This window comes from Aphidius gifuensis, linkage group LG5, assembly GCF_014905175.1.
Source record: "Aphidius gifuensis isolate YNYX2018 linkage group LG5, ASM1490517v1, whole genome shotgun sequence".
In the NCBI taxonomy this organism is placed as follows: Eukaryota; Metazoa; Arthropoda; class Insecta; order Hymenoptera; family Braconidae; genus Aphidius; species Aphidius gifuensis.
This window is the reverse complement of record NC_057792.1, coordinates 17,393,999-17,416,078: the sequence shown is the minus strand read 5'-3', so window position 1 is coordinate 17,416,078 and position 22,080 is coordinate 17,393,999. Positions and strand designations below refer to the sequence as shown.

General features: G+C 26.7%; 1 protein-coding gene across 6 annotated transcripts; it reads right to left on the bottom strand.

Moving 5' to 3' along the window:
• Positions 1 to 1,241: 1,241 nt before the first annotated feature.
• Positions 1,242 to 18,956, bottom strand: LOC122858025. 6 transcript variants are annotated; one of them, XM_044160646.1, is made up of 13 exons: positions 18,400 to 18,495; positions 11,181 to 11,481; positions 9,920 to 11,065; positions 9,576 to 9,845; positions 9,362 to 9,458; positions 7,554 to 9,286; positions 7,377 to 7,457; positions 6,759 to 7,069; positions 4,357 to 6,609; positions 4,217 to 4,323; positions 3,927 to 4,138; positions 3,336 to 3,845; positions 1,242 to 3,246 (listed from the first exon to the last, which is right to left on the bottom strand). In XM_044160646.1, the coding sequence occupies exons 3-13, from the start codon at positions 11,043 to 11,045 to the stop codon at positions 3,176 to 3,178; spliced, it is 6,771 nt and encodes a 2,256-aa protein (XP_044016581.1). In that variant the 5' UTR covers positions 11,046 to 11,065; positions 11,181 to 11,481; positions 18,400 to 18,495; the 3' UTR covers positions 1,242 to 3,175. The 6 variants fall into 6 exon arrangements, with proteins under 6 accessions (XP_044016581.1, XP_044016582.1, XP_044016578.1 ...); XM_044160647.1 differs by having other exon boundaries at positions 4,217 to 6,579; positions 9,576 to 9,833; positions 18,400 to 18,956; XM_044160643.1 differs by having other exon boundaries at positions 4,217 to 6,609.
• Between the last annotated feature and the right edge of the window lie 3,124 nt (positions 18,957 to 22,080).

The window sequence follows — 22,080 nt, the reverse complement described above, 5'->3', positions numbered from 1 at the left end:
CTCATCTCATCAAATTTCTCCAATATACATTTTTTAAATATTTAACGTACAATAATAATAATAATATGGATACATAATTATTATTAATATATGAAGACAGGTGCGGCCAATAAAACAGGCTTTATTTAATTTTTTCATATTAATTTTATCTTTTTCTTATGTTGTAATAATTTATATATAATTTTTTTATTCTCCATTTTTTTTTATATTTTTTTATTTACACATACTTTCGCATTTAACTGCACGAATTAATTAATCATAGACAATTAACTATTTTTTTTTTTTATTTATTTAATTATGGGTAGTTTTGTTTTTTATATTTTTTATGATATTGTGTGATAACAATATGCTTCAATATATTTATTAAAAAATAATATACATAAAATTTGAAAACTAAAATTTATGGAGATTTTTTAAATTAAAATTCATCATTAAAATTGCACATTTTTATTTTTAAAATATGATTTTTAATAATTGTTTTTTTTTTTTTCATTTTTATAACTATCATTATTATTACTTTTATTAATTATTTAATTTGTAGTTGAGTTTAAACAATACTAAATTTATCAAGTTTTAATAATTTTTTTTTTTTCTTTTATCTTTTAATTATAATTGGATTAAAAAAAACTTGCCAGTTCCGAGATCACAGTCACTTGGTATGGCCAATAATAATGGTCATTATTATTACAACAGATCTTGTGGCCTTATTATTTTTTTTTTTTTTATTTTTCTCACTTTTCATTTACATTATAAAAAAAAAAAAAAAAAACAAAAAAAAAAATTACAACAATACTTAGAGATTAATGATAAGCACGTGATTGAAAAAAAAAAAAAATTAATATCATGAGAAGGATTGAGATAAAAAAATGAACAAGTTAATTAATTTGTTAGTAAAAAAAAAAAAAAAAAACAAACAAGTAATTATTTAAAGAAAAAAAAAACAATCTGGATATAAAAATTTCATGTAATTTTTGTGTGTATCAACAATTGAAAAGTAGAGCTTAAAAAAATTCATTGCAGTGTTTAATAATATACATGATATTATTTAAAATAATAATAACAACACAAGACAATTATTAAAAAAGACAAAAATATATATATATATAAAAAAAGAAAACGGCATTTAAAAAACTTTGGAGAGTTGCGTGAGTAGGTCAGTCCTGAGCACGAAATAGTCCATTGACTTATAAAGGCCCATTCATCATTACTTTTATTATAAACTATATATAATCTTGTCTATATTTATCATATTAATATTATAATTATTATTACTATTATTATCGTATGAATTGCAATGTCATAAACATATTGTAAATATTATTAAATAACCTAGGCTCATTATTTCATTTAATATTTTCTTTATTCGTTTTTTCTTCATTTATTTTTTTTTTATTTTTTTATTTACACATTAATGAAAAGGTCATTTCATTATTATTATTTTTTTCTTTTTTCTTTATTCTTTAACTTAATTAAAAAGTAAAGAAAAAGAAAAAAAAAAACATTCGAGCTTCATTAAATCGTATAAGATGTCTCATAAATTTTTATGTCGACTAATTTAATAAATCTATATTACAGCCAAATTCAACAAATCCACGCCAAGATTTAATTTATTTTTTGACAATATAATTATCTATCTAATAATTCATGTAAAAATAATTAAAGAGGCTCAAAAATATACAATTTATCAATTAAAAAAAAAAAAAAAAAAGCTAGTGTCTAATGATTGACAGTATTATTGCAATTCTTGAATTGAATTAAAAATTAAAAATATAATTAACATTGCAATAATTATTTAAAATAATGACAAATTATTATTATCATTATTGATAAGTAATTTAATACCATTAATGGATCTAATACGTTAATTAAAAATAATGTTAATGAAAAACATTTTGTATATATCATGCAAATTGATACAAATAATAAAATAATATTTCTCATCGAGAGAAATAAATATATAAATTTAAAAAATATTCAGAGAGCCAAAAAAAAAAAAAAAAAACGAAAAAAAAAAAAAAACTTTAAAACGTATTAAACCTTGGCGAGGTTTAAAAAACAGTCGATAAGTACTTTTTGAAATATTTTACATATTTCACATTATTCTTTATACATTGTATTTTTTTTTTCTTCATTACTTTTTCTTAAACTTTAATATTGAGAGGAGAAAAAAAAAAAAAAAAAAAAACCAAATTGAGACTACGGTCTCTTCTTCTTTTAGCCACATCATGGAAATAAAATTGATTATGAAATTTGACGTGGTCAGTTGCGAAATCAACTTGATTGTTTGTTTGTTTTTTTTTTTTCTTTTTTCTATTCATGAACAATAATAATAATAATCATAATAATTGTAATGATAATAATAGTAACACTATGCATGTTGTAAATTGTCAACGTAATGTAAATTAAAACAATAATTTCGGAGATTGCCTGTTTGATAAACATTACAGTATACATATTTCTATATAGTATAACTAAAGTATATAAACTCTGATTTTTTAATAATTTTTTTTTTTTTTTTTTTCTTTTTCTAGTTTCTCTAATCTACCATATTTTTTTTTTTTTTCTTTTCTATTTACGAAATTTATTATTTATTTTATTACATATTTGCACATTCTATGTCAGCAATACTTAACAAATATAGGCCCATTTTTAAAACAAGACAAGTTAGTCTACGGGTATCAGCTAGACCGTATATTTTTTTTATTAAAAAAAAAAAAAAAAAAAAACAAAAATGCGATCATCAAATATCACAAATAACCCGATTTCTAAAATATAAAATAAAATAATAATATTTAAAAAATACGGTAGTGTAAAAAAAAAAAAAAAACAAAAAAAAATAAATAAATAAAAAGATCAGTAATAGTTTGGGATAGGCATTATTACCACCTAGTTTATATTTAAAAAAACACCAGTCAATGTCTTGGTGTTTGACTGGTATTTCTGATAATCCAGTAAATAAAAATTAAAAAAGAAAAAAAAAAGAAACAAATCTGATTTTTTACTAATGACTCTTCTTTCATTAGATTTTTTTTTTCCTTTAAATTATTATTACTGTAACTATTACTGATCTGTTTTTTTTTTTTTTCTTTATATTATCAAACTTTTATTAAAGAATTATAATGTACTCGCGTTGTGGAGTTAGAGAATTCAGAGTATCACAGTTGGCACATGGGTGCTAGCTACCACTACTGCTAACAGGCAGTGAAGGTGGAGCTCCCATAGACGTTGGAGGAGCAGTCAAGGGTCCTGTTATAATATAAATAATATAAATACTATTAATAAAAAATAACGTAATAATTTAATAATGAATTAGTAATAAATAAATAATTAATTACCAGTGACGCTGGGTGATGGCTCAGCGGCTGGTAAAGGACTAACTAAATTACTTGCACTCATTGGAGTTGGATTTGCCATCAATTTTTGTCTAACTTCACGTATTTTAAGTTGAAGACTTGTTTTATGTGGAAATATATCAGAGTGCTTTGTTTGGAAGAATGAAGTTGCTTGAGTTGTTGGAAAATAACCGTGTTCTTGAAATAACATCATAACAAGTTGTCTACGTTGTTCAAGAACTTTACGTGGTCCACGTTCATGTTCAGTTCTTGATGAATTAACACCATTACCACCACCACCACCACTTGTACCACCACAATTACTATTATTACCACCACTTGGAGTTTTTGGTGTTCTTGGTGAATTTGCTTCCGCCTCATTACCAATATCAGCATTCAATCTAAATGCATCAACATTAAAATCTGGTCCAAAAAATGTATTTCCAGTTAATTTAACACTTGTTGCTGATTTTGGTGTTGCAGATACATCAGTCTCATTGTCTTCTTCATTAACTAAATATGAAAATTATAAAATTATTAATTTTTCAATTTAACATATTATACATAAATTATATTTATTATTTATTAACTTACGTGTAGATCTATGAGAACTTTGTCCTGTTTTTTTTCTATAACTTTGAAGGCTTGATGTTACATTTGACGTATGCAAACCAACAGAGCTTGGTGTATGTGTAGAAGGACCAGCTGGTGTATTTATACTTATTGCACTTGGACTTTGGATATCGTCAGGTTTAAATTCAGGTAACGATGAAAATTTTTCTTGAAAATTAACTTGTTCAAGAACTCTGTAAGAAATAATAAATAATAGTATAAAATTTATTCGTACAAATAATTAAAAATTAATTATTAAAATTAAAAATTACCTGTCCATTCCATCTTCAACATTTTTCTTGAAAAAAGAACCTTTTTTCGTTAATGGTGATTGTAAAGTCATATTTTCATTATTTTGTTGTTTTTGTTGTTGTTGTTGTTGTTGTTGTTGTTGTTGTTGTTGTTGTTGTTGCTGTTGCTGATGATGTTGTGATTGATTTTGTTGTTGTACCTGTTGACGTTGTTCGACATTTGACGTATTATTTTGTCCATGATTGTCAAAATGTTGATTCGTTGCATGATCAGCCACATTTGACGTTGGAGTTATTGCTTGTGATTGTCTTCTTTGTAATGGTGCACGACCAAGTTGTGCAGGTGTTGGTGCAAGCATAAATGGTCCTTTTGTTTGATTAATATCACTTGCCCTGACTGTTGTTGTATCCTCATTTGAATAATTTGTTGAATGTTCCATGCTATTTTGATCATTTCGATGAGGTGTCTGTGGTGTGCGTGGTGTTAATGGTGGTTTATGTTGTTTATCATTATTATTTGATATTGATAAAAGAATACTATTACCATTATCAATATTATTTCTTGATTGATCTGATTTAACATTGTTGTTATTATTATTATTGCTACTATTGTTGTTGTTATTATTATTGTTGTTGTTGTTATAAAATTGTACATGATTTGAAACAGCTGTATTATCATTATTTTTTTCTAATTCAGCAATTCTAGCAATTGAATGACCAATTGAATGACCCCGATAACTTGGTGTACTTGGATTTGAATTTGATACTGAATATGTTTTTGCAACAATAACACTTGGAGTATCAGGTTTATTATTTGATATAAAATTTTGCATTGTTGTAACATTACGATTACCACTTTCACATATTGGTATTTGAAAATTTGGTATAAACATTCTTTGATGTTGTGTTGTTGAACAAATATATTGATTACCTTGTTGTTGTTGTTGCTGTTGCTGTTGCTGTTGTTGCTGTTGTTGATGATGCTTTGAAACAGCAACTAAATCATTATCAAGTAATGTCAAAGTTATTGGTGAAGCTTGATAGTGACCATCTGATGTTGCTGTTGTTCTATATGTAGATGTTGGTGATGGTAATGGTTGTTGTTTTAATACAGCCATCATCGGTTTTGTACCAATTGAATGTAGCACCGATGCTGTTGTAAATTTTGATATATTTCTACCATTTTCATTAGTCACTAAATTATTAACATTATATTGTGTATTGTATTGTTGTTGTTGCTGCTGTTGTTGTTGCTGATGATGTTGTTGTTGTTGTTGTTGTTGTTGCTGTTGTTGCTGCTGTTGTTTTTGATCAATTTTTATAGGTTCAGGTTTGACAATTTTTGGTGAAACTGGCATGGTAATAAATGCACCACCTTTTGGCTGAAAACCAGATACGCCAGTTGGATTAACTGGACTATGATAAGGATAAGTTGATAATACAGAAACAGTACCACCACCTTTATCCATTGACACATGATGATATTTTGTTGTTGTTTCAATTGTACTTGTTGGAATTAATGCTTTAATTGGTTTTGGACGACAAGTTATATCAATTTTTATATTATGTCCACTTACTGGTGAATATCTATCTCGACATTGTCCAAAAGTTTTTTCTTCTTTATCATCATCGTGTTTATCAGTCTCTTGTATCTCTGTCATTTTAACACTTTCTTTTTCTATAGATTCGTTATCTTGTTGAGTATCTTCACAAATAACCATTTGTTGTTCATCATCCGAGGCAGTTGTGTCATCTTCTTGTTTAATAGACAAATCAGAAGTTGTTGTATCCATTGCTTGTAATGTTGTTGTTGATGTTGCTGTTGATGATGATGATGATGTTGTTGATGATGCTGTTGTTGTTGTTGTTGTTGTTGTCGTTGCTGTTGACGTCGTCGTCGTTGTTGTCGTTGTTGTTGCTGTCGTCGTCGTTGTTGTTGTTTGTGCTGTTATATGTTGATTAGTACTATCAGCAATACTTGATGTATCATTATTATAAACTGCAGCTACAGGTACATATATTTCATCAGAAGCACGAGGTGTTAAAGGTATATCATCACTTGGTGGTCCCATATCTGTCTCTTCTCCTGTACTATTTAGTTTTCCACGTGGTTCATTACCTTTACAACTTGTATTTGATGATTTTCTTCTATCTTTACTGCACCATTTCCAGTCTGGATGTGCTCTAAAATGTGCTTCTTTAACTTCTGCAGCAAGATCATGATATTTTTGTTTTTCTTCAGGCTTCAATGCATACCACCATTCACCAAGTATTTTTGATACAGTACGATTGTCCTGATTTGGATGACGTTGATGTACAACAGCACGATGACGTTTTGAAAATATCATAAACGCATTCATTGGTCGACGTATACGATCCTTGGTCTGCAAAACAGGAGCACTCTTTACACTTTTCTATATTGTGATCATAATGTATGGCAAAATACAAACAATGATAACAAATAAAAACAAAAAAAAAAAACAAAACAAAACAAATGAATTAACATAAAATGAAAAAAAATAAAATAAAATAAAAAAGCAATAATAATAATAATGATAATAACCTTGAGTGGACTTTGAGGATCTTTTGAGTGTAATGCACTGAGTGATTGACTTCTTCGTTTACTTGAACTGGCCTCATGTTCGATTGGTAATATTGGTTCAGGCTCAAAAACATCATCATCATCTTCTTCAGCAGGTGTTATTGGATCTGATCCTGGGCCAGGTTCATTTGTTGTTGTTATTTGTCTAGGTTGTTCAGTTACTGAATTTGGGATACTCAATGGTATCGGTGGAGCACTCAATGGTGGACTCAATGCAGATGGTGGAGGACTTACCTCCATCTGGTCCATTACTGTTGTCTGGTAGGAATAAGCTGAAATGAAATTTTTTGTGGTAAGTTATGATGAATGTTGTTAGTAGCGTGGAATAGAAAATAAGTAATTATAGTTAATTTTAATTAAAAAAAAAATTTAAAGTACCCCGAAAATAGATTAAGATTTAAACTAAAAATAGGATTTTTCATTTTTGTTTTTTCTTTAAAAAAAAGTTTAAGAAAAAAATTTCCCTAAAGAATTATTTGTGTTAGTTAGCAGGTATGACAATAGTTAGAACAATGATTGTAATTGTTATTTAAATTAGTACATTATGGATATTTAAGTTTAATAAAAAATTATTCAAACCTTTTTTCCAATTACGTGCTGAATTGTTGAGCAATGGTGGAGGATGAGGTTGATAAACAGTTGAAATTTCAGAATTGCCATCTGTAAATTTATTAATAATTCATTTTTAAAAAATAAATAAAAAATAATTGTATAAAATTGATAAGTATAGATTTTTTAATTTAAATAAATACTTACAAACAACTCCATTGCTTTTAGTAATATCATCACGAAATGATGGAGCCTCAGTGACTTTAACAAGATGACTGGGTTGTACTATAACATGCTGAAAGACACTTGTTGGAGCTGTTACATTTGTAATTGTTGTAGATGATGGCATAACAATACTAGTTGAAATTGTTTGTAAATTTCTTCCTAAATCAACATGAATTCCTGATGAATGAATACCAATTTTATTTGTTTGTGGTAAAATTGATAATTTATCGGTATGAGCAGTGGATTCTGTTGATTGTTGCTGTTGTTGTTGCTGTTGATTTTGTTGTTGATGTTGCTGTTGATTTTGTTGTTGATGTTGCTGTTGCTGTTGTGGCTGCTGTTGCTGTTGATTTTGTTGTTGATGCTGTTGTTGTTGCTGTTGTTGTTGTTGTTGTTGCTGTTGTGCTGGTGGAGGAGGTGGTGGCGGTGGTGGAGGAGGAGGTGGTGGTGGAGGTGGCTGACATTGAGGTGCTTGTTGTAATTGCTGAATCGATCCAAGATGATTCATTGTATTTGTCCTATATAATTTATCATCATGACCACTTGTTATATGTAAAGTTGGTGGCATATCAGTACCATTTTTTATTACAAAATATTTTTTATCAATTTGTTGAACTGGTTGTGTTTGTTGTTGCTGTTGTTGTTGTTGCTGTTGTTGTTGTTGTTGTTGTTGAATTGTGATACTTTGTAATTTTTGCAATGGTTGAGTATGCATAATATAAATTGGTTGGCTTTGTACTTGATTTTGTTGTGCATAGTCGACCGGTAATTCTTGTGTTTTAAAACTTAAATTTTGTGGTGGTTGATTTGATACAGGTATATGAGGTGAATTTGAAGGTTTTATATGTTGTGAAGTTTTATCATCAACTACTTGATGATTTGTTGTAAGTGCATGTTGTAATATTATCCCTGGTTGTTGTTCACGTTGTTGTTCTCTTTGTTGTGCCATTGATGTAACAACTGATGGATGTCTAACTACTGATGGTGGACTTTGATCAGACCATGCAAGTGCTGAAATTCCACGACCAATTGGTGATATTCTAATGACACTTGTACCAATACTTGCTGGTACAGATCCAACTGATTGTTGTTGTTGTTGTTGTTGCTGTTGATTTGTTGGTCTATTTGTTCTCACCATTCTATTTGGTTCTGGTTTAATAACTTGTTGTTGATATTGTATTGTAAAAATTGGTTGAGTTGGTGAATGTTTCCATTTTGGACCAGGTGATATGAGAGAAGCTGAGGCATGATGTGCAGGACTTGATATTGGCATAAATACATTATTTTGATTTAAACCAAGTGGTGGTACTGGTGATTGATTAATACATGGTGATATGGAAGAATGAGCTGTTGGTGATGAAAATGCTGGTGTAGCTGAACGTGAACTACCTAATGATACTAGCATATTTGCTGCTTCAGTTTCTTCTTGATCAAAACGTCCTGTCATACGACGATCACCATAATTTGGTGATGTATCAGAATCTCTTGATGTTTCTTCACCACCAACATTACTAAATGTACCAGTTGGTCCACGTAAACCAGTACCTTTAAGACTCAAATGACGTGAACAATAACCACGTCTTTGACTTTCTTTTGAGCAACCTTCTTTACTACATAAACGACGCCATTGTTTACCATTAAATTTTTTTCTAATGCCATTTGGTGTTGCTACTACATCACCTTTTTTATATTTATGTGGCGTTGCTGCCTGAGATCTATTTAAAAAAATGGTTTATCAAGTTAAATACTGAGAAAACAAATCATATTTGGGTATTAAAAATTATATTAACCTGGGTGTTGCAGCTTGAGAACGTGGAGTTATACTACGTTGTTCAACTAAACTGCTTGTACTTCCTCGACTTTGCATACTACTTCTTTTACTGCTTCCTGATAATTTTACATTTGTCAGTTTTGTTTTTTTTATTATTTAAATTACATTAATACAATAATTGTATTAACAATTTAAAATACATAATAAAAATAATATATAAAAAATAAACAAACCTGCATCAGAGGGGAATGTTATATCTTCTCTGTCAAGATCATCTTCACTTTCAAGATCATCATAAGGACGACTACCATTGCTCATTGCAGTGGATGTAGGATGTACTGGATTATTCATTCCTACCAAAGGACTTGTATCAGCTGTACTGTAATACTCGGTTGAGTCATTGTGCGATGACATATGTGGTGTTTGATGATGTTGAATAATTTGTCCTGATGGTGAAGCTTCAACCAATGAATTTCTATATTCGCTATGATCTAAAATATCATCTAAATATAAATATATATTTGACAAAAAAATACTGTATTATTAAATGAAAAGAAAAACAAAAAAAAAAACTTACCACCAACATAATCAACTCGCATTTGTTCATCTTCTAATCCTTCTTCTAATTCATCAAACCATGGTGGTTGAATGAGCCGTAAATCAGCTCTTTTAATTGTACAATTTTCACTTTTATCATCACGTATAATATTAACAACAAAACGACTTGGTTTTGTTAATATTTTGCACACAATTCCCTGTATAAATACATTTTTCATAGAGTCATGATGTCCAATTGTTGTTGGACATTTAACACAAACTTTAGCATCTAATGATACTTGTCCAACTGATGGACTTGAATCACCAATAATATCATATTTACCAGCACCAAGTACATCAGTATATCTCACTAATTGATTATCACCATCAAATTCAATACATATTTCACCATTTGAAGCACTTCTAATAACACCAGGATAATAACGTGATTCACGTAAAGCTAATACACGATGATCACGCCATTCACTTAAATCAATTGACATTGATGTATCATTTGTTGTTAATATATGTGAATTATTTGATCTTGGTAATTCATCACGTAATGAATAATTCACAGCTGAACTTTGAGGAGGTAAATGACCGATGTTATGATCATGTGGTGATTCATAACAATCGGCCAATGTTTGTTTTTGTTGTTGTGATGGTGGTGGAGGTTGTTGAGGTTCATGTTTTTCTATTTGTTCTTCTTCCTGTTCTTGTATATGCATTGGTTGTTGTTGTTGTTGAGCTGGTTGATGATGCAAATGATGATAATGATGATGAAGTTGTTGCTGTTGCTGTGGTGGTTGATGGGAATGATGATTTACTGAATGATGATAATGAGGAGAATGTTGTTGTGATTGATTTATTGATACAATTGGTAATGTATGATGTACAATTGTATTATTTTGTCCAACATTTATAACAACATTACTAGTTTTGTCCATCTCTTCAAGTTCAGATGGATCAAATTTTCTTTTCTTTGGAAGTTTTTTAGCACTAATTGATGGATCACATGTATTACGTTGAATTGTTGAAGGTTGTTGATCAGTTTTGTCATCCATGCTGGCACAGCCACCACTGTCATTACTATCAACAACACTTCCATATTGGCTTCTGCCAATTCCATCACGTTTTTCATGCATTTCGGGATGTGAGGTCAGCATTTTTGCCACCTTACCCTGCTCTGTAATATAAATTTTTCATTTTAATTAAATATTTTTTCGTTTATTTTAAATTTATTCGTAGTTATTTATTTTTATTTTTTTTTTAAATGATATATAGATTTTTGTAGAACTTACAGTCCATACAGACGAGAGGAGGTTGAAGATCAGTGTCCGATGATTTGATGATGGTGACAAAATGATGGTAACACGAGCTTGTTGCATACCTCAGTACCCGACTTTCGGGAACGGGATGCGATAATTTTGTACTCGTTCTTCTCTCATTAATATCAAAATTTTTAACAAATATATTATTTATTATTCCGACCTCCAATTCTTCTCGCCAGTTGCAACTGTTGAGCATCCTCCTCTGGCGATTTAACACGAGGTCCAAGGACCACAATACTCTTATTTACCCCACTTTTAAAAAATTTTTTATCTACAATCATAAAATACATTAAAAAAATTAAAAAATCTTCCATCTTGCATGTTATTAAAATCATTGTTTATTTTAATTTCTCATAATCATCATAATTTTTATTTTTCGCATAAATAACTATCATATTGAGTGTTCACATTGAAACTGATAAGATTCTTTGTTGTCGAGGTGTCAAAATACTTTCCCCCCTCTATTTTTTTGCTCTTTAAAAAAAATAAAAATAAAAATAAAATAATTATCAATCTATCTGTGTTATCTCTGTCTTTATTTAATCATTAAACCCAAACACAAGAAAAACATAAAAATTATTATATTACAAAAGAGTTGATCCAACTGTTTTGGCGAAAAATTAATAATTTTTTTTTTTTTTTTGGTATTATTCTTACGAAGAAAAAAAAAAAAAGAAAAAAAGCAAAGTAGATTCTGTTGGAAAAAAAAATTCAAAGAATTCCAAGATTCGACAGGTCAATGAGCCCCCCAGGATCCATAAAAGAAAAAAATCGAAATGCTTGAATCATGAAGATGCCTAGAGCTACAATCCCGGCTCAGCATACTTTATAATAATAAAATGTTCCGTGACTTGAACGAGTAACTTGCTGCCGGTAAAATGTTTAATCGACTCACGAGTCACGCCGTTTTTAATCATAAACACACTATACATTCGTACAATTGTACATACATATATTAATAATTCATGCATACAACAACTCATCGTTCAACAACTCGTCATCATCATCATCATCATCATAAAAAACAATAAAATTATCACACATGGATACAACGCGAGAGAAAAGAGCAAAAAAAAAAAAAATATATGAAAATTATAATAAATTAATGAAATTTGTTGTCTTGACCTTTCTTTATTGTAAGATTATCAAGGAAAAATAAGAAAACATCCAATAAGACCAACAATATACCAAAACAATAATTTTTTTTTCTTTTTTTTTTTTTGAATGACTAATTTACTGATAATTGATCTACACCGGCTGGGGACGTGGCAAATAAACACGTGTTTTATATTGGCATATTTTTTTTCCTTTTTTTTTTTTGTTACTTAATCAAACTATAAATAGTTTTTTAATATTTTTTTTTCGACTACCTGACATAACGTAATTTTGTGGAAAAGAAATTTAAGTTAAAATTATTTGACCTATCCATCTTCTCACGTGAACAAAAAATAAAAACAATAATAATAATTACTTGATGAATATTTAGAGTGATATAAAATAAAAAAAAAATAGTTGATTAATAATATAAAAATAATGAAAAAGAAAATATTTATACTATACTTGAGTTCGATCGTTGCACCGACATTAAATGAAAGATATACTAAAGTTGAGAGTGAGATGCTTGGCTTGGTAGGGGCGTAGTATATCCAAGTTGTAGTAGATATACATAAGAAGTTGTAAAAAAAACGAAAACAACAGTATAGGCTCTAATGAGACTCGAGATAATAAAAGAATGAGAGATGGAAATATATGGGGACTAAGTAGATTTGCTAGAGTAGAAAAAATAAAAAAATAAAAAAATCATAACGATCATCAGCATATAGAAATTAAGTAGGGGAAGATGTAATAAGTTTATGAATATAGCATCACAATACGTGTATCTATTTATTCAATGATTCAATGAGTAATTTTTTTTTTTTCGTTGATTAGAAAAAGAGAGTAGGTATAGCACCTAGTATAGCAGCAGCAAGAGATTATGATAAATATTTTTAAAAACAAAGGATAAAAGTAAGAGGAAAATAAAATGACAGTTAATTTTATTTTTCGAAAATTGACGTCAATTAATGATTCACATAGCGTATATACTATCTAATCTTTTCAAGTTTTTTTTTTAAATGTCCGGAAGTTTGGAGAATTTTGAAAAAAAAGATTCATCATTATCGCGAGATAGCTTTAATTAAATTATTTATTATTTTTAAATAATATATTTTAAATTTGAAAGAAAAAAAAAAAAAGACATGTAATTCCAATGAAGTTTGAATATCTGTAAACACAATACTCTTAACTGATCCTCCTGCTGCTAAGAGAAATATTGCGGATAAGACAGGAGAGCCCAGGTAACTGTGCTATTATTTAATTTTTTGGTAATTAATGAAGACAGACAGTTTTCAGCTAAAGAAATTTTTCACAATAGATGAAAAAAGAAAAGAGAAAAAAAAAAGTCTGAAAACTTTAAAAACCCATGTCATCCTATGAATGATGATCGTTCGCTAAGAAAACACACTCGTTATGTCTTCAGCTATTTTTCTAGTAAAGAATAATAAAATGAAAAAAGAGCAATATACTACAACAACACAAGTTTTGATGTTGACTGGTGCTAGCAACTTGTAAGGCGCTTATTCTTTTTTTTTTTTTCTTTCACCCAACTATACTTACAACTAGTTTTATCGTTTCACTTGTTTCTAGCTATAACTAAAAGCTAGTAAGAATAAAGTCTAGACTAGCAAGATCAAGCCACCATCTATCCACCACCTACCTACTCAAAAACCATTGTCCCTCCCTTTCATTATACCTATTATATGTCTTATAGATATATTTTTTTTTTCCATTTCACCTTTCTGTGTTTCGTCTAATAGTTCAGGCTCTATACAATTTTCTATGGTAGATTTTTAAGTCAGTCGATGTGTGTGTTACTATGCGTATATACCGGCGACACAACTCGACACGCAGCAGGTAGTATAATACTACACCCAAAAAAAAAAAATAAAAAAATCTTCAAGTGGAATTCGAAGAAACTAAGATTTCACAGTGGGAAAATCTATTTTTATTAAAGGCTCAAATGATTGAGATTTTTTCCGCATCTTTTTTTTTTTTTCTTATTTTTTACATCTTTTATATAGCTTTTATTCTTTCAAGTGGTTTCTATTCATTGTTGAAGGACCTTGGGGGATACTGATGGCTGGATTTTTTTATTTATTTCTTTTCTTTTATAGGTATATATATTTGAGAAAAAAAAAAAAACGACAATGCCAATTTTTTAATAAGCATACTGCTAGTATTTTATTTATCATCATTAATTGTAATTCAATATTAAAATTGCACGTGAATTGTCACTTGTTAAAAAATGTTAAAAATTATTTTTGATAAATATTATTGAGCCATGATGAAGAAAAAAAAAAAAAAGGAGCGCCTTGTTGAATGATATTATTATTTTTATTAATTTTTTTATTATGTGTAGTGGTATTGCTTTGCATTAATATGCTCAGTAAAATTTTATTGATCGTGTGTGAGATGGAGTCTTCCATTTATTCGTGTATAGATCTTTCGTTGAAGAAAACAAACGACCTCTTTCAACATGTTAAAGACACACGACCACGACGACGACGACGGCCTTCTTCTTCCACCTTATTTCTTTTTAGCCACTCTTTTATCTGTTAGCCCTCCTATCCTCTCTGCCCCTCTATGTATATATATTTTTTTTTTTCAAATTTTTTTCAACCAAATACCAGAGAGATAGCCACTATTCACTCGGCGCCACTTTCGAAACCTAAAAACTTGTTCATGGTAGTGTGTATACTTCATATTCTCCAAATGACCAATTCAATTTTTTTTTTCTTTTAAATAATTATGATTTTAATTGCTATTTAAGAGTCAATTTTTTTTTAAATATGTATATTTTGTATTAATTTAATGTGATGTTTTGGGAGCAATAAATTGTAAAAAATAAAAGTCGATTGACTAGAGGGGTTGATTCACCTGCACAACGGGAGTGAAGCTGTTCTTTCAATAGACCCTAACAACCCTTACAAGTATTGTAACCAATACCTTATATATCCCAACGATATATAAAAGATTATTTTGAAGTAAATAAAAAAGAAGAAATGGGCATGTGTTGTGAATGAACGATTGAGTTCTTTTCAAATTTAATAGACAATAGGAAACCAACCAAACCGCACTCACTGTGTCTAATTTTTTACGTTTTCGTTTTTATGTTATTTGAAATTTTTTATTTTCATTCTTGATCATTTGATTTTCGAACTGGTTTTTTTAAATAGTTGAAATAAATATATACATTCTAATAAATGCAGAGCACGTTGAGTTGAACAAAAAATTTAACTATTTTTTAAATATTATTTAGAAAAAAAAAAAAATATTAATTGAGTTTTATTTTTTAAAATTTTAGAATAAAAAAAAATGAAAAAAAAAATACGCATTATTCGCATTATTTTATTATTTTTTCAATGTCCTTTTTTTTAAATGACATTGGAAATGAAATGTATTTATTTATATGAAGCGATAAGGGACATAATACACAAAATATAAAAAAAAAAAAAAAACAAGTATTTAGTAAGTCAAGTACAAAAGTATTAAATTGTAAGTAACACGTATTAGTGATAAAAGCAAAAAGCTTAGTATCACTAAAAATAATCATAACAATTATATATATGTATATAAATTTTACAGTTGACACATGGCCAGTTTTCTACTATGAACATATGCACTTTAATCTATATATAGCAAAGTAATAATAAATAGATACAATCAAAATGTGGTAAATATTTAAAAAATAATATTTTAAATATTAAGAGGATAAATTTGTTGATTTAATTTAAATTAATTTTAAGGAAATAAATATAAGTAACATTTAAAATTAAATATAAATTTTTTTTCTCGTTATTCTAGGAATACTGTAGGGTTTGTAAAATAAATATATGACTGTTAAAGACAAATGCAACACATGCAGAATTTAAAAGCTCTGGACATGTATATTCCAGTCAAAATTTATAGCGCAAATAGGAATTTTTGATACATGCCTATTTCAATTAACTAAACTGATGTACACAAGATTAAATAATAAATTAATTAAATAAATACCCGAAAAATTAAATTACACTATCAAATATATAAATTATCAATTAAAATTTTTAAATAGAAATTAAAGAAGAAACCAGCATTTAATAAACTCAATTTTCTATTCAATATTTAAACTATTTTTTAAGCTACCTGTACTATTTAAAATAAAAAAAAACAACAATATATATATTTAAAAAATAAAAATATATACTTATTTATCTATATAAAAATTTATCAAAATCTCATAAAATTACGAGGATAAATTTTAAATAAATTGATGATAAACAAAAACTATGAAAAAACGACCGGACAAAAAGACAAATAATTAAATAGAAAAAAATTATAATAATAATATATTATCAGTGTATATTAAACTACACTATATAAAATTATTATTATTATTATTTGTGTGTATATATATAGAGAGATGCACATATTAATACAAACAATGAAATATATGACGCACGCGCGTAGGAAGTGAACGCGCGCGCGAGTAGAAAAAACCAACTGCACAATACTTTTAATTTTTTTTTCATATAATTTTTTGTGTATATATTATTATTGCTACAATATTGTATGACTATATACTACTACTACTATATAAATTGTCTTGCATGAGTGAGTCTTACACATATATTTTAGCAACACGAGGGGAAAAAAAAATAAAAGAAAAAAAAAAAAAATGCAAATTAAAAATTAATCTACAAATAAGTGTACATGCATTAATCAATGTGTACACCTTTCAAGATGGCACAGCTTAATAAGACATATTGCAGCTTGTCGGGGGATAACAACAAAATCTATATTGAGTTATTATCGTCAACGAGTCGTCACTTCATTCATTCATCCATTCATTGCAACATTTTTTATTTTTTGTTTGATTAAACTTTTTTTTTTTTTTTTTCTTTTATTTTGCATAATACTTCAATGACACATTCCATCATCATCATCACCTGTAAACAACGAACCTTTTTTTAAATTGTTGTTTATTATTTACTACAAAAAAAAACAATAATAATATTATGCTTTATTTATCACTTAATATTGTATTTAAATAAATATTATTTTTCTTTTTTTTTATATCGCGTTTTACACACATATTGCGAGGTTACACTCTCACTTATTTTAGAGTACTCATCTCACTTAAAATAGTATACTATGTATTAACCGTGCGTAAAATCATGACAACTTTTTCATCGCAATGACTCCATTATAAACATTGAATTATTGACATTTTATATATTAAAAAAATATTATTATACACACGCGCACACAAAAAACTTCCTTCTCGACACTATATATATATTTTTTTTTTTTTTTAAATGTATTAAAATATATTATTATTATTATTATATTTGTTGCAATTGCTTGGTATACCAACCCACCCACTCAAACACAAGTTTATGTATGTATGTGTATGTGTGATTGTAAGTCACTAATACATATTTAAAAATGATTAATAAATTCACATATGTAAGGATAACTATGTTTATACAAAAAACTATACTATACAAACATAATTAACAATTAAATTAATTTATTTATCTCAAGAGATGTTTAACAAGATTTTTTTCTTTTTCTTTTACTCTCTCTTTTTTTTGGAGTAAATTGTAATAATAATTGTATTACGTTTTCTTTCAATATATAATTTGTTAAAAAAAAAAAAAAAACAAACAAAGATGTTATTAAAACAATATTGTGTATAATTTTTTTTTTACTCCACACTTGTTTTGATATATATTAAATTTTTTTTAAATATATTATTTTAACTGTTACCATAAGTCTTGTTATTTTTTAATTTTTCACAAGAAAAAAAAGGTAAATATATTTGTATATTAAAAATAAACTAATAAACAAAAAAATATATATATATATAAGATTTAATTTAAATGATAAAAAAAAGTGATAAATGAATATTTATATATTTTTTTTTTGATAGATGAAAATATTTTAAATAAAAAATAAGTAGATATATAGTGGCTATAGTAAAACGAGAAGAATGAGAGGATAAAGATAGAAATACACATGCGCGTTTGTGCACGATTCACTGACAGGTCATATATACATATATATATCTCCACAAACACACACTAAATTGTTATATATATATACTTACACACATATACACAGGGGCACCGGTCGACGACAAAAGAAATATCCACTCAACACTTGAAATACATGAACATATATATATTTTTTTTTTTTTTTTTTTCAAAATAGAAAAAAAAATTTAAAATAAAAAAAAAAAATTAACTATAATTTTTATCCTTTATTTTTCTTTTTTTTCATTTATAACATTTTAATTATGTAAATTACATAATAATATTAATTGTTATAAATAATATTAAGTCACAATTTATTTAATTTATATTTTTTGGTGTATTGATATGTCAGAGTGAGGTCACACATTAATAACCAACTTAGGGTTAGTATATGTACACTTAATTTAAAAAAAAAAAAAGAAAAAAAAATAATAATAATAATTCACTTTTCACACACGCGTATTTATTTAGTTTTTTAAATTAATTAATTACGGTATTTTAATTTAATAATTAATTGTAATAACACTGACTTTATTAGGTATATTATTATTATTTTAATTTTTTTTTTAAATAATGATAATAGTATATCAATGATAATTTAACGATGAAGAGCTGTGGCAACGACGGCGGGCGGCTGGTGCTCACTGGTGTTGGCGCTGGTTCGAGCACGGCACCAAGCACCTACACAATACATACAATGTATATCTCTCTACACAATAAGAAAGAGAGAGACTACATATACAGTATTTCGCTTACATGCATTTTGGATATGTGTGTGTGATAAATGATCGGACCAACCGAGTCACTGAGTATAGAATCACTCGGCGCCAGTCGGCAGCAGTCGACAGCCTCACACACTTTTTTCATCTCTTTTTTATCGTTCTCTCTCTCTCACTCTTTTTACTCTCCCCAGGGCCGGCTCATTATTGTTGTTGTTGTTGTTGTTATTGTTGTTATTATTATTGTTGTTTTAACAAATCCCATCTCCCGCTCTCTCTCTCGTTTTTTTTCTCCCACTGCTGGTGTGTGAATTCTTATTCTTACTCTCATAGATTTTTTTTTTTTTTTAAATGGAATCTTTCTCTTTTCTTGCCGCCATAAAATATATTTTTTATATTATCTTTTAAATATCATAAAAATTATTATGAATAATCCTTGCAAATATTTTGCTTTTGTTAAATTTTTATTTGATTTTTCTTTTTTTTTTTTAATCGATAAGGATTAAAAGCAAGTTTGAATTATTAAAAAAAAAAAGGTATGCACAGTACTGCGTGGGTTTTGTAAATATATATATGATAAGTATACATAGGTAGATGATTTTGTAAAGAAAAAACAATAAGTGAGAAAGTGCCAAGCAAATTTTCAGTAACGTATAGATTATAAAATATTCCCTGGGTATATTTAAATATTTGTAAAAAATATATTTACGCTCACTGGCTGACAGAGAAAATAAATATATTTTTAAGATTAATTTGTTTTAATTCTCTGTATGAAAAAGGTAATTAATGATCAATATTTATTATTTAAATATATGACTAAATTTGACATAGTAAAAGACATAGTTTAATAGTAAATAATGAATGAGAAAAAGAAAATAAAAAAAGGGATCAAGTGGTACAGTAAACATTTCGCGTGACAACAGGCCAAAGAGCAGTATCATTCATGCTTAAATAAAATGCAACTAAATGAAATTGCACTTACTCGCGCCAACTATTTTTTTTTATTATTATTTAATTAAACTATTATTATTATTATTCATATATTAATATTTATTATTCAACTATTTTTTCAAGGTATATTTTACCACTTACTTGACAATAATTATTGGCAAAATTTCAATTTTTTTTGTCTAGCAAATTTGGATAAATTTGCGCGTGTCTCTTTAAAATATATATACATATTTTTTTTCTTGTTAAAAAAGAAAAATATTTTTAAAAATAGCCAGACATTTAAAATATATACCTATATTTTTAATTAATTAATATTATCTTGACGTAAAAAAGTGTTTAAAATATTTTTCATAAAATTGTAAAATTAGAAAAATGATGTTCTATGTATAAAAAAATTTAATTTACAACTAAACACATATAGTTTAAATACGTTTATAGTATAGTAGTATTTATAATGAATGCCACAACTGCGGCAGTTTCATAATTAGACGTACAAACTTTACGGGTGGCTTGTTTTGAGCTGTTGCTACTTATTGCTTGCTTATTGCTACTGCTTTGCTTGATGATTATTAAAAACTCGTGTTTAATTTTCAGGGATAATATACACAATATTACAAAAAAAAAAATAATATATATATATGTACTTACACATCATTTTGTTTTAATTTTTTTTTTCTTCATATACATATGTTGATTGTTGATTATGTTGATTGTTGATTGGTGCGTATGATATCTACCTTCTGGCGAAAGTTCTTTTGTTGTTTATATTTTTTTTTAATTAATTCCCCACGAACATTTTATAAATAATATATACATTTTTACAATGCACATTTATACAAATTATTATATTGCACATTAATACAATAATAATAAATTTTTTTCACTTTAATATGTATATTATTATGAAATATATTTATTATTTATAAAATACGCATTATTATAAATATTATTATTCACGTTTATTATGTGTTTATATTCATTTTATTATCATAATAATTATTTTTTTTTCTTTTAATTTTTTGTAAATTTAATATTTCATAATTTTATCAAAAAATTGAAATATTATTTATCAAATTTTTTGAAAAAATCACAAACGTTCTGGCAAATAATTATATGGATTTTTTTGATTTTTTTTTTTTTTTGATAATAGCTACTATGTATATATTAACAAATATTTACTCTGTAAAATTTCAGCATTAATTTTAATTTTTTTCATAAAAATTATATTATTATTCTGAAAAAAAATGTAAAAGAAACATTAAAAAACAAAAATACGGTATTAAAATTGATATTATCTCTATGAAAAATGAACAAAAAAGATAAAATAATTGTTTAAATTAAGATTAGTGGTTTATTTGTTTAATTTTTTTTTCAATTTCATGTTACCAAAAACAAATGAAGAGCTAGACTTGTTTTTTCATGCGCAATAAATTTTATTACAAATTCAAACGAGTTTATACATGTCATTGTGTGCGGTGATACTTTAAAGGTAATTTAATTATTTATCTCACAGATTAAATTGAAACAAAAATAGACAACGTGTATATTAATAAGAATTAATATTTTTGTGTGTTAAAATTTATTATTTAAAAACTATTTTTAGATGTGTGATAATTAAAATTGTCTTAGGAGCATAACAAAAATTAATATAGTTACAGTCGCCTATTAATTTTCAATGTTCAGTCTACAGATAGTACATATCTAAAATATAATATATATTATATTATCATACATGGTTTTTTTTTTCATTAGAAATTAGTTGCCATATTATGGATAATCTCAATTTCATTCAAATACAATTTTAGTAAACATTTTATTTAAAAAACTTTTTTTTTCTTTTTTTTTTATTTTTCTTTTTTTTCTCTTTTTCATTAATAAAATTAAAAAATAAATTTTCTTTTTTCACTCATATGTTTTTATCGAAATTATTAAATTTAATTAGTACATTTTTTTTTTTTTTTATTTCGCTAAATTAATTATTTTTTTTTTTTCAACTTTTTCTTAGTTTATAGATTTTTAAAACCATCCAATAAATATTAATAAAATATCTAACAATCCTACAATATGTCATAGTGTAAACTATTA